The following is a 13,825-nucleotide window of genomic DNA, read 5'->3' on the forward strand; positions in this document are numbered from 1 at the left end:
GTGCCTGTAAAATGCCTGAACTATTAAGGCAACGAAGGATTCCTTAGATCACAGGCTTCCTTTAGTCCTATTTTTTTCCTTTAAGAAAGTTTACCAGCTTCTCATTATCAGATTGAGTGAAGAGTTATAGAAAAAGAAGGCGAGCTGGGGCCGTGGTCCCCGATGAATCAGTTGGCAGCCAAGCAGGGCTGGCGCGGCTAATTACTAGACCTGAGTCAACCCGTCTGCCGGCAGGCGGTCAGGCGGGATGGTTCGAGGTCCCGCGGCTGAAATGTGCGCTTACTGGCAATGCAGGGCAAGCACAGGGAAGGAAGCCGAGATCTCAGGCCGAGACGCCCACGTGTAGGGAGGGCGGAAGACGCCTCTCGGGGGTACAGGGGTCAGGCAGGCAGGGCTGGATCTCCAGCTTCCGCCCGCTCGGGTGCCGCGCGGCTCCTCCCACTCTCTCCCGCTTCCAGGCGGCCGGACCAACGGGCCGGGCGGGCGGGCACGCGGGGCGGGGTGGGGCGGGGCGCGGCGGGGCGCGCGGCCTGCGCGCAGGTGCAGCCCGGCGCCCGGCCCGCCCGTTCCGCCGCCGCCGCCGCCGACGTGCGTGCTGCTCGGCGGAGGGGCCGGGCCTGCGCTCTCTCCTCCTTCCTCCCCGCCTCCCGTTGCCGGTAGGACCCATCTCCCGCTGCCGCTGGGACCCCCGTGTCATCGCGCGCCCCGAGCACGGTGAGGTCCTCAGGGAGCCTGCGGGCGCGCCCCCGCCGCGTCTTCGACCCTCCGACTCGTTGCTCTGAGGCCGGCGTCGGGCCAGGGCTGGGTGGCCGGCACGGGGCGAGGGCAGCTGGCGGCGTGGAGCGTGTGGATGAATGAGGCGTTGTTGGACTAGGCCGCGCCTCGCGAGAGCGGCCCACGCCTCACTCGGCACGTTCTAGGGAAAGCCTCCTACCGAGGCGGGGATGGCCAGTGGCCCCATCCAGAGGGGGAAGGTTTTTGGAGGGTCTCTGCTTTGGCTGGGCGGCCGGCCACCCCTCGGTAGAAGGCCAGGGGACTGGAGTGTCCTCTCATGTAAATGTGCTTCGGAGATCTGGGGTTTGGCTGGCAACTGGTGGGAGTTACGATCCTAGAAGGGAGATTCCTTGGCCTCCGGGGTCAAGGATCAGAGGCTGGACTATCACTTAATGAGCGGGGCCTCAGCGTGGCCCGCGGAGGTTCCGCTGGAGCCAGAAGATAGGGACATAGTTCCCAGCTTATAAAACGTGAGGTTAGCAGTCCTCTTAAGTTCAGTTTGCAGTACTGAAGTGGGGTCAGTTCCGCGCGGAGAAACTTGGAGCCAGATTGTCAGGGACCCAGAAAGTTTCGACCTTTAAACAAAAAGGTTTAGTAAATCCATTTCGGACTAGAAATAATCAAAGGGTAGATTCCGGACGTTGCTTATGAGGTCTGAGGAGTCGTAGCTACAGTGCCAAAGGTGGAAGAAACTTGTTGGAAAGACCTTGATGTTGGCGAGTGTTCTTTCATGTGAAACGTGGTGTTTCTGTGCGAAATGGGAAAGAGTAGGTTCCAGATTAAGGGGGAATGGTTTGGTGGGAGGTGACTCGGTTGCTAGTGGTTCTACAATGGATTTTCTTTGACACTTTTATCTGTGCTTGTGCTTCCAAATGCTTTCATTCATGTAACCACACGTCAGGTTAAGAAAGTGTTTTGTGAACAGTCTGAATGGAAGATTGGCAGCTTACGTTTTATTTTTTATTTCTGGTGCCACATATTTGTATTTTACTTACATATTTTAAATTTCGTTTTGGCTGTGCTGGGTCTTCCTTGCTGTTCTGGATTTTCTCTAGTTGTGGAGTACTTGCTTCTCATTGCAGTGGCTTCTCTCCTTGCAGAGCAGGGGCTCTAGGCAGTAGCTGAGACACGTGAGCTCAGTAGTTGCCATTCCTGGGCTCTAGAGCTCAGGCTCAATATTTGTGGCTCACAGACTTAATTGGGCCTCACCGTGTAGGATCTTCTCAGATCAGGGATCAAACCTGTGTCTCCTGCATTGGCAGGCAGATTCTTTACCACCAAGCCACCAGGGAATCCCTGGTGCTACATATTTTTAGATCAGTTTTTCTATTACTTTTCAGGGGTGACTGCTTTGATAACTATCATAATCAAATCTGTTAACAACTTTTCTGTTTATATTGTTGAAAAATAAAGTATGTCAGTTTTGAATTAATATATACAGTGCATTTTGTTTTTTATTATTCAATAATATATTTTGTGTGATGAAATGTGTTTTTGGTCAATGGGGATAGTAAAATGTTTTGTTCACGTGTATGTTTGTTTTGACATTTCAGATGCCCCCCAAAAAGGGAGGTGATGGAATTAAACCACCCCCAATCATTGGAAGATTTGGAACCTCCTTGAAAATTGGTATTGTTGGATTACCAAATGTTGGGTAGGTGAATATTGGCCTTTTCACATTTTCCTTTTGTAAATATTTTGGTCCTGTGGTACAAAGGGAAACTCTGGAGGTAATTGAAATTTAAATTGAAGAGGCCAGGAAACTGGAATACTACTATGTTGCAAAGCAAGGTTTTCATTGAGATGTATCTTATTTTTGGTTTTCTACACAGATACTGTATTGAAACTTGAGTTAACTTACATTGTTTGTTTTGCTGAACTCAGAGGAAGAATCTGTGGGAATTGAAACATCTAGTTGAGACAGAACAGCCCTGGTTTGCCTCAAACACTGTTGGGAGACACAATGCTGAATTTATGTGGAATTAGAATAGTTTAAATTAGATTTTCTCGCTGGTTGGCTATGTAGGATACCTAGTCTGGTCACCAAAGGCCACACAGTAGGATACTTTAGTAAATAGTTTTAAAACCCACATTATAAATTTGATTAGATTCTTGGGGAGATCAGGGATAAGATGACTGAATTTTTACTTGAAGAGAAGGTGATGAATTTGAACTTAATATTGGAAATTGTATGATAAAAGGGTATTTGTTATAAAGTGGTTAAATCTGAAAGTTGTGGGAATAAAATTTTGAGTTTTGTAATGTTTAAAATTAAAGTGAATCACTTATTGCGAGTGAGACAGTAATTAGAAAATATTTGTGGGTGTTTTTTTTTTTTGTATAAATATGCACATGCAACTTGAATGTTCAAAGTCTATTTTTTCATTATTTGCCCTTCTATTTTAATACCTTTCACTAACCTTAAAATACAAAAAATGTCTCAGAAATGATTGGGGTGTACTAAGGAGTATCAAATCCAATATGTTAAGGATTTGTTAAGGTGAAAGAAGATGTTTTGGAATGTGAGTTAGGCTTAAGATTGGCAGGTGGGACAACCGTGTTCTTTGATGTGTTCCTTGGAGCCCCTGTCACAGAGACTGCCTAGTGAATGCAGCATGGTGTGACCAAGTGAGGCAGTTCTGAAATTCTTGTAATGTAAAGCGTGACGTGTGGCTGTCCTAATTTCAACTGGAGCTGGAGAGGTTTGCATTTTGAGGGGGTTTCCTGCTGTGATATAGGCTGCTTGCAAAGTAAGACTAAATAGAGAGTGGGAATATAAGCAAAACAAATAATTAAGCAAAGTACTGTAGGGGTGTTGTCAATAAACTTGAAAGCAAGATATGATCATTATGTATGTTGTGAGCTTTATTACACTTAGTAAGCAAGACATAGTTTTTAGATATTAACGTACTTCTCTTATTCTAGACTCATTGCAGTCAGTGCAGCTTGATTTTAGTGGAAACACTTTAAATGGGTTATCTTAAACTTCTTCCTTTTATTTTATTTTTGGCTGCATTGCATGGCATGTGGGATCTTAGTTTGGTGACCAGGGATTGAACCCATACCCCGTGAAGTGGAAGCACATAGAGTCTTAACCAGCTGGACTGCCAGGGAAATTGTAAAATGGTCCATCTGAAAAAGTATTTCTTACATGAGTTTTTTAGCATAGAGCATAATGTCAGTATATATGAGAATAACCTAAAATATTTTTTTAAATGTGTTATTTATGCTTTTAAATTAAATACTCCTCCAGTTCTGTTGACATATACTTCATAACAGTAAATTCACTCATTTTAATAATGCACAGTTTGATGAGATTTGGCAATTGTGTTTGGCTGTGAACACTCCTTTTTATAGAATGATCTTACATTGCCTAACTGTATCAGTTAGGGTTCTTCGTAAGCAGCACAAATTCTTGTTGTTTTAAGCAAGAAAAAGACACTGGAAGAAAAGCATTGAAGAGCAAGCTGAATGGCCAAGCCTCAGTAGGGACAGGAGCTTGGATAGCCTGGCGGAGTTGGGTCTGCATGGAGCCCAGCCATATGAAGCTCTGGGTGTGGACCAGAGGTGTGGTCCTCTGGGTGTTTCTCATCACCTGCTGCCTCTCCAGAGGAATGCCGGTTCCTGTGTAGGGAAATCTGACTGAACATGTCTTCCTCTAGATAGGCTCACAAGAAACGGACTGGGGAGAGGGGACAGTTAAAAAATAAGGACCTTTAGTACAGAAACCGATGGAGGAGGGCATGGCAACCCACTCAAGTATTCTTGCCTGGAGAAGCTCCATGGACAGAGGAGCCTGGTGGGCTACAGTCCATGGGGCTGCAAAGAGTCGAACACGACTGAGCGCCTAAGCACAGTACAGAAACCATCTGAAGAATCTCTTGGTTTTTAGAGAACTGGATGAATAAAAAGTTTTGCTTTTTAGTAGCCATAAGGCTGATTACCTAAAAACATCGAGGTAATATTTATAGCTAACAATACCTGATACTTATTTGAACACTTATTTGCTATATGCCTATCATTGGGCACATTATATGTGTTATCTAATTTAATCAATGTTTGATGTCGCTGCCCTCTTCCCATTATACTTTGAATTCCATGAAGGCAAAGATAGCCTTGTTCTTCTTCATTGTTATTATTTCTAGCACTTAGACTGGTGTTCGGAGAAAGCAACGGCACCCCACTCTGGTACTTTTGCCTGGAAAACCCCATGGACGGAGGAGCCTGGAAGGCTGCAGTCCATGGGGTCGCCAAGAGTTGGACACGACTGAGCGACTTCACTTTCACTTTTCACTTTCATGCATTGGAGAAGGAAATGGCAACCCACTCCGGTGTTCTTGCCTGGAGAATCCCAGGGACGGGGGAGCCTGGTGGGCTGCTGTCTATGGGGTCACACAAAGTCGGACACGACTGAAGCGACTTAGCGGCAGCAGCAGCAGTGTTAGGAACTTAGTGACAGTGGCAAAGAAGGTGAAAGTTAGTCACACAGTTGTGTGTGACTCTGTGATCCCGTGGGATGCAGCCCGCCAGACTTCTCTGTCTATGGAGTTCTCCAGGCAAGAGTCTGGAGTGGGTTGCCATTTCCTTCTCCAGATGATCTTCCTGACCCAGGGATTGAACCTGGGTCTCTTGCATTGCAGGCAGATGCTTTACTAACTGAGCTACTAGGGAAGCCCAGGAACTTAGTAGGCACTCAGTAATTATTTGTGAATGGGGTAGTTCTTCTGCCCTTGATGCCATGTGTAGGTTTAGTGATAAGGGGACATGTTTTGATGGCCACTTTTAATGAAGTGAAGTAGAAAGAATACTAAAACAAAAATATGGAAATTTAATTTCCAGGTTTGTTCTGCTTTTTCTTACCTGAATGACCCTTTATAAATTAGCTCTTCTTGGGCAAGTATATCATTGTAGGTATAAGGCTTGGAGGATGTTAGGGGACACTACTGATACTTTTTTTTTTTAAGGTTTTTTGCTTGTTTGTATGTTTTGTTTTTAGGCTCACAGCAGCTTTGAGGGAAGGACACAGAGATTTCCCATACACCTCCTGCCCATATATGTGCATGTCCTTCCCCTCTTAGCAACATTCCACACCAGAGTGGGACATTTGTTACCATTGATGAACCTCACTGACACATCACCCAATGTCCATAATTTACTGTAGAGTACACTCTTGGTTCTTTACCTTCTATGGATTTAGACAAATGTATGAAGACCTTTGTCCACAGTATCTCATAGAGTTGTTTCACTACCCTGAAAATCCTCTCTGCTCTGCCTATTTATGAACTCTCCTCAACCACTAATCTTTTCGCTGTTTCCATACTTTGGTTTTTTTAGAATGAAATTGGAATTGTGCAGTATGTAGCCTTTTCAGATTGCCTTCTTTTACTTAGTAATATGCATTTGTTTCTTATATGTCTTTTCCTGGCTTAAATAGCTCATTTCATTTTAGCGCTGAATAGTATTTCATTGTCTGGATGTACCATAGTTTTTTTAATCCATTCACTGACTTAAGGACATCTTGGTTGCTTCTAAATTTTGGCAGTTACGAATAAAACTACTTGTTGTAAACATCCATCTGTAGGTTTTTGTGTGGGCATTAATTTCCAACTCATTTGGACCAAGGAATATGATTGCTGGATTGTATGGCAGGAGTATGTTTTTAGTTTTATAAGAAGCTTCTGAAGTGGCTGTATCGTTTTATATTTTCACCAGCAATGAGTGAGAATTCCTTTAGCTCCATATCCTTGCCAGCATTTGGTGCTGTCAGTGTTCTGGATTTTGGCCATTCTAATAGGTGTAGTGGTATTCCATTGTTTTAATTTGTATTTCCTTGATGACATTGTGAAGTATCTTTTCTTATACTTATTTGCCATCTGAATATCTTCTATGGTGAGATGTATGTCAAGGTCTTGGCCCATTTTTTAATTAGTTTGTTTTCTTATTGCTGAGTTTTAAGAGTTTTTTGTATATTTTGGATAACTGTGCTTTATCATGGACAAGGCAATGGCACCCCACTGCAGTACTCTTGCCTGGAAATCCCATGGATGGAGGAGCCTGGTAGGCTGCAGTCCATGGGGTCGCAAAGACTCAGACACGACTGAGCGACTTCACCTTCACTTCCATGCGTTGGAGAAGGAAATGGCAACCCACTCCAGTGTTCTTGCCTGGAGAATCCCAGGGACGGTGGGGCCTGGTGGGCTGCCATCTATGGGGTCGCACAGAGTCGGACACAACTGAAGTGACTTAGCAGCAGCAGCAGCAGCAGCGCTTTATCAAATATGTGTTTTGCAAGTATTTTCTTCCAGTTTGTGGCTTGTCTTCTCATTCTCTTGACGTTGTGTTTGCAGAGCAGAAATTTTTCATTTTAAATAAGTTTACCTTTTTATTGGGCTTCCTATGTGGTGCAATGGTAAAGAATCTGCCTGCCAGTGAAGGAGACACGTGTTCAATCCCTGGGTTGGGACGATCCCCTGGAGAAGGAAATGGCAACCCACTCCAACATTCTTGCCCAGGAAATCCCATGGATAAAGGAACCTGGCAAGCTATAGTCCATGGGGTTGCAAACCTTACTGTTTCTTTCATGGATCATGCCTTTGGTATTGTACTGAAAAGTCATTGCCATACCCTAAGTCATCTGAGTTTTTCCCTATCTTCTAGGAGTTTTGGGCTTTCCTTGTGGCTCAGCTGGTAAATAATCCGCCTGCAATGTGGGAGACCTGGGTTTGATCCCTGGGTTGGGAAGATCCCCTGGAGAAGGGAAAGGCTACCCACTCCAGTGTTCTGGCCTGGAGAATTCCATGGACTATAGAGTCCATGGGGTTGCAAAGAATTGGAAGCCACTGAGCAACTTGACTTCACTTCTAGGAGTTTTTTAGTTTTGCATTTACATTTAGGTCTGTGATCCATTTGAGTTAATTTTTGTGAATTGTGTAATGTCTGTATCTAGATTCTTTTTTTTTTTTGGCATATGGATGTCCAGTTGTTCCAGCACCGTTTGTTGAAAAGACTGTCCTTGCTCCATTATATTGTCTTTGCTTGAGAAACTACAATTTGATATTCCGTCTTGGGACAGCTCTTCTTGATGCTGTCACTGCATGAGATGTGGTTAGTTTCAGTTGCAGGTGTCAGAAACCCCCCCAAAAACTATGGCCGAAACAGAAATTTCTTTTTTATGTAAAGTAAATTTAGCAGTCATGGGTTGGTATATTGACTTCGCTTTATGAAGTCTTAGAAACCCCAGCTCCTTGCACTTCGTGCCTTGGCAGTCCTAAGGGAGCGGCCTTTCGTTCTCATCATCCAAAGTGTTGTGAATTCCAGACAGCTGGTTATCCAGAAGGTCAAAAGGCCAAGTGACTTGCCCTGCGGTCTATTATGGATTTTTTTTCCTGTAAGTTGTCACACTGCACATTCTTTTGTCCAGATTTAGTCATAAGAATTTTTCAGGGAAGGCTAGGAAATGTAGTCTTTATTTTGATGGTCAGATGATCAGTTAAAAAATCTGTTACTGTGAAAGGAGGAGAGAATGAAAATTGGGGGACCACTGTACACTCTGTTCCAGCAGTCACAGCTGCCTTAGGGGACTATTTGTCTTGCTTAGTTGATACTTCTGGGAATGTCCTTTGGTTGTTCCTATGACTTGCTGTTTTCCAATTCACCAGAGACCAACTACAGAGTCTTTCAAAGCTAGGTACTGTTGTTAAGGAAAACGCTGTAGGAAATGCTTTTAAAAAAAATTGCAGAATAATTATGTTCAGTGTTTTAGTTATGTAGTTTAATGTAACAAACCATTACAAAAGCTTGCGGTTTAAGACAATGACTTTATTATTTCTCCTGGTTCTGTAGCTTAGTTGGGAGAGTTTGCTACTGGTCTCACTTCAGATCCTATATATCCTATATGTGCCTGCATTCAGCTGGTGGCCAGTCAGGATTGGAGGGTTCAAGTGGCCATACTGGCAGGGCTGGGGCCTTATCAGGCTTGGCTGGAAGTCTGGGTCATTTCTGCCCTCCTTTACTTGGCTTCTGTCTCTCCAGGTTATCTCCAAACTTTTTTATAGCGTGGTGGCTAGCTCCCAAGAGAGAGAAGATGTGACGGTGGTACAACATGCTTCCACCTATTTCTTTTAGTTAAAACAAGTCATGGCACCAGCCCAGAGACAAGGAGGGAAGGGAAATAGACCAGTTTCTTGGTGGGAGGAGTGGCAAAGAATGTGTGGCCATCTTTAATCTGCTGCATTCTATTATTTCTCCAGTATAGTTTTGTATGACACCCATTTGTTTCCCGGAGAGGTCTTTCTGGCTGATTCTTAGCTTCTTGGTCTTACTGAAGAAGCACCATTCCTTTTTTTAAAAAATACATCTGTTTCTTGTTTATTTGTTGGCTGCTCTGGTTCTTCCTTGCTGGGCATGCGCTTTCCCTAGTTGCGGCCGGCTGGGGCTACTCTAGCTGCAGTGTGTGGGCTTCTCTTTACAGTGGTTTCTCTCGTTGCCGAGCATGGGCTCTAAGGCCTGTGGCCTTCGGTAGTTGCAGAGAGTGGGTTCAGTAGTTGTGGCACACGGGCTTAGTAGTTGCCCCAAGGCATGTGGGATCTTCTCAGACCAGGGATTGAACCAGTGTCCCCTGCATTGCAACGCAGATTCTTAACCACAGGACCACAAGGTAAGCCTGAGGCTCTATTCTTGATTGCTTCAAGAAGCTCACTGGCGGAAGATTATTCTCTTAGTGTTCAATTTATAACTCGCTCTTTATGCATATATTTATTTTTTATGCTGGCCAGATTTTTTTCCAGTATTTGATTGTTAAAAATTTCATATCCAGAAAAGCCACTAACTTCATACGGAGTAGTGTTTTATTATATATACATTATATATAAGAAATAACCAATTATGTGTATTCTATCCTTGGAATAGATTATATTTTTCATTTATAGTTATAGATTCTTGACAGTGTCTTCCACTTATGACTTAATTGTTTCTGCAGATTGCTTGCATGAACTAGTTTGAAACTGATTTGGAAATGAAAGTACAGGGAAATCACAAATTGTGTACTTTAACTTTTTTTTTAGGTCATTTAAGACCTTTTAAAAATGTTTGGTTTTGACAAAGACTATAGCAAAATGCAGTAGTGATCTGAAAGCTGGTGCTCACGTTTTGTCTATAACTTCTCGGCCCTGTTTGTAACTCTCCACCTTTCTTACTCTTCTGCAGTCTTTTGTGGTTGCTACACTTCCTCTGCTCTCTTAATAGATTTCTGTCCTTGGCTGTCTTCTCTCTCATCCTTTCTCCCTGGTTAGTCTCATCCTCTCCTGATTTTAATCATCTGTTGGCTTCTCTTTTCTATAGTCCTGCTGTTATATTCCCTCTCCTGTGTAGTAATACTGCTTTACGCCCAGATACTTGAGAGATTTATCTTTGCATCCTTTCTCCTCAGCTGTATTTTTCTGTAGGGTACCAAACCTGGTACCCGAGTCTCTCTCTGATCTGTTTTTTTCACATCTTCATTGCCACTGATTTCTTACTTGAATTATTCCAGAGGCTTCTTAAGTGGGCTTTTTGTCAGAGCATTATCTATAGTGAATCTTTTGTTTTGTTTTGCCCAAGTGATTTTTTTTGTTTGTTTTTTACATTGAGGTATAACATATACAATAAAACGTGAAAACTTTAAATGTACATATCAGATTTTTACGTTTTAATTCACCCATGTAACCAGTACCCACATCAAGATCTAGAACAAATCCAGTGCCACAGAAGACTTGCCTGTGCCCCTTCTCAGTCAGAACTGTCTTTCCTACCACATTCCAGCTTATATCACCACATTGGTTAGTTTGCCTGATGGAGATGGAATCACACATTATGCACTCTGACACTTTTTATACGTCAACGTTATGCCTGAGAGAATATACAGGATGTTTACCCAGGTTGCTGTGATGGGCACTTGGGTAGTTTCCAGTTTTTGCCTGTGATGGATTGAGGTGATTTGAACTTTCATGTACATGTCTTTTGGTGAGTGGATCTAAGCACTCGTTTCTGTTGGGCGAATGGATGCACTTACCCACTTACCCTGCCTCTTCTCCAAACTTCCCACCCCGACTAGTTAAATAGCTTTAAGTAGATACTGCCACATAGTTTTCCAAATTATCTATTATTATTCTAACTTATAGTGCTGGTATTGCAGAATTTCTAATTGTTCTGCATCCTCACTGGCACTTGGTATTATCATTCTTTTTCATTTTGGTCATACTTCAAGTGTAATCTCATGATTGTTTTGCATCTCTCTGATAGCTAATGATTTTGAGCATCTTTTAAAATGTTTATTGGTCATCTTCTGTGAAGGATTTTTTTTTCTTTTTTTGTAATGATTAGGTGTTGTTTATTCTGGATATGGATTCCTTGTTGGATATGTATTAGAACTGCCTCTTCCCAGTCTGTGTGACTCTGCTTAAGGTTAAATAAAAACTGTTTTTTTCAAGAAGTTTCACAATTTAAAAATTTTACGCTTGCAAAACCAGTTAAAAAAAAAAAATCCTATATGAGGTCTGTTTACATTCCCCAACTGTTAACACAGTATGGTTATAAAATTTAGGAAATCAGCAGTGATTTACCAGTTTTCTTACTAATATTCATTTTCTGGCCCAGGATCTAGTCCAGGGTTACATGTATGTTGCACTTAACCCTTGCTGTGTCCTTAGTTTCCTTTAATCTGAAACAGTTTATCACTTTGTTTCTTTATGTCCTTGACACTTTTGGGGAGTGGTGGCCATTTACCTTAGGCTCTTAAACCTTGAGGTTTATCTAATATTTCCTTGTGGTAAAATTCATACTTTTGGATGCAGAATTGACATATGCTTCTAAGTACATTACATCCGGAAGCATACAACCTTGATTTGTCCTAATGCTAGTGATGTTAATTAACTTTGATCAGTTATCTAGGAGATGTCTGACAGATTTCTTCACTGAAAGGTTTTCTGTATTTCCCATTACATATGTTGTAGGAAGATACTTTGAAATTATGTAAATATTGTATTTCTCGTACTTTTGCCTCCCAGTTATGGCATGTATTAATGATTCTTGTTTGAAATAGTTATTATTGTGGTGTTTACCAAATGGTGATTTAAAAATTTCTATTGTTCCTTGTATATTTGTATATTTATAGAAGGAACAATGGAAATTCTGTTGTATAGAATTCTGTTGTAAAGAAGAGCCTCCCCTTCTTCTGTTACTTATAATTTGTTTGTATCAGGAGCAGTTTTTACTTTGTTGTTTATAATGGGTTACTCTTGTTACATTGTGTCGCTCCAACTGCACATATATGGCCTTCAGGAGCCTTACTGTTCACAAGTATACCTTTTGATGTGTCCTCTATTTTTTTAGTGTTTTCTACTTTCTGACTCCAGAAAGTAGAAAATTGTGTATATTGTGTTCTAGACTTATTTGTACTTTCTCTGCTCCAGCTTTGGAATAAACAAATTTATGTGTGACATATGTTTTCACCGCTCTTGAGTGTATACTTAAGAGTGGAATTTCTAGGTTGTATGTGACTGTGTATTTAAGTATTTGAGGAACTGCCAAACTATTTTCCGAAGCGAGCATGTAAGTCTGTATTCCTATCAGCAACGTATGTAGGGTCAACTTTCTTCACATTCTCACCAATGCTTGTTGTTACCTTTATTAAGCATTTTTAAAATTAAGGTATAGTTGATGGCAACCCACTCCAGTACTTTTGCCTGGAAAATTCCGTGGATGGAGGATCCTGGTAGGATACAGTCCATGAGATTGCAGAGTCAGACACGACTGAGTGACTTCACTTGATTTACAATATTTAAGCGTGTAACATAGTGATTCAAAATTTTGTAGATTATATTTCATTTACAGTTATTATAAAATATGGGCTCTATCCCTTGTGCTGAATACTGTATCCTTATGGCTTATTTATGCATAGTAGTTTGTGTATATCTTACTCCCCTGCCCTTGTCTTGCTGCTACCCCACTTTCCCTATGCCCACTGATAACCACTGTTTTGTTCTCTGTATCTTCATTTCAGTTTCATTTCACTTCAGATATTTATACAATTGTTCTGTCTGATAGTTTTCATATTTTTTTGCATTCCTCATTATCTTCATCTGTGAGTTTGTTTCTTTTTTGTTACATTCACTGGTTTGTTTTGTTTTCTAGACTCCATATATAAATGATAACATAGTATTTAGTATTTATCTTTTCTCTGCCTGACTTATCCCTTTATCTGTTGGTGGACACAGTGTGCTTCCATATCTTGGCTGTTGTAAATAATGGTGCTTTGAACATTGAGGTGTGTGTATCTTTTTGAATTAGTGTTTTCGTTTTCTTTGGGTATGTACCCAAGGAGTGGAATTGCTGGCTCATATGGTAGTTTTTTTTTTAAATACTTTATTTATTTATTTGGCTGTGTCAGGTCTTAGTTGCCGCCTGTGGGATTTTCACTGTGGCATTCGAGATCTTTCATTGTGGTGCACAGACTCTCTGGCTGTGGTGCGCTGGCTGCTGAGTACAGAGGCTCAACAGTTGCAGCACGTGGACTTCGTTACTCTGTGGCATGTGGCATCATAGTTCCCCAGCCAGGGATCAAACCCAGGTCCCCTGCTTTACAAGGCAGATTCTTAACCACTGGACCACCAGGAAGGTCCCTGGTTTTACTTTTTTGAGGAACCTCCATACTGTTTTCCACAGTAGTTACACCTCCCACCAACAGTGTACAAGGGTTCTTTTTTCTTCATATCTTAGTTTCAGCATTTGTTATTTGTGGTATCGTTGATTGTTACCATCTTTTTGATTATAGCCAAACCATGAAGTGGCATCTCATTGTGGTTTTGAATTGCATTTCCTTGATTCCTATTAATGTTGAGCATCTTTTCATGTGCTTATTATGCCTTCATTTTGGAAAGATTTTTGTTGGCAATTCTAGGAACGGTTTTTCTTTCAGCACATTGAAGTTATCTTCCATTTTCTTCAGCTTTCTAATGAGAAGTCTATTGTCATTATCATCATGGTTTTTCTGTATCATCATGGTTTTTCTGTACAT

At 41.8% G+C, this 13,825-nt stretch overlaps 1 protein-coding gene across 1 annotated transcript in view; it reads left to right on the plus strand.

Annotated features, from left to right (window-relative positions):
* The first annotated feature begins 219 nt into the window (after positions 1-219).
* OLA1 (Obg like ATPase 1) overlaps positions 220-13,825 on the plus strand; it is a 164,611-nt gene continuing 151,005 nt past the window's right edge. Inside the window, exons 1-2 of the mRNA XM_027557358.1 lie at positions 220-714; positions 2,328-2,428. Coding sequence (XP_027413159.1) covers positions 2,328-2,428 — 101 coding nt within the window. The 5' untranslated portion in view covers positions 220-714. The remainder of the gene's footprint in view (positions 715-2,327; positions 2,429-13,825) is intronic.

Source organism: Bos indicus x Bos taurus, chromosome 2 (assembly GCF_003369695.1).
Source record: "Bos indicus x Bos taurus breed Angus x Brahman F1 hybrid chromosome 2, Bos_hybrid_MaternalHap_v2.0, whole genome shotgun sequence".
Classification (NCBI taxonomy): domain Eukaryota; kingdom Metazoa; phylum Chordata; class Mammalia; order Artiodactyla; family Bovidae; genus Bos; species Bos indicus x Bos taurus.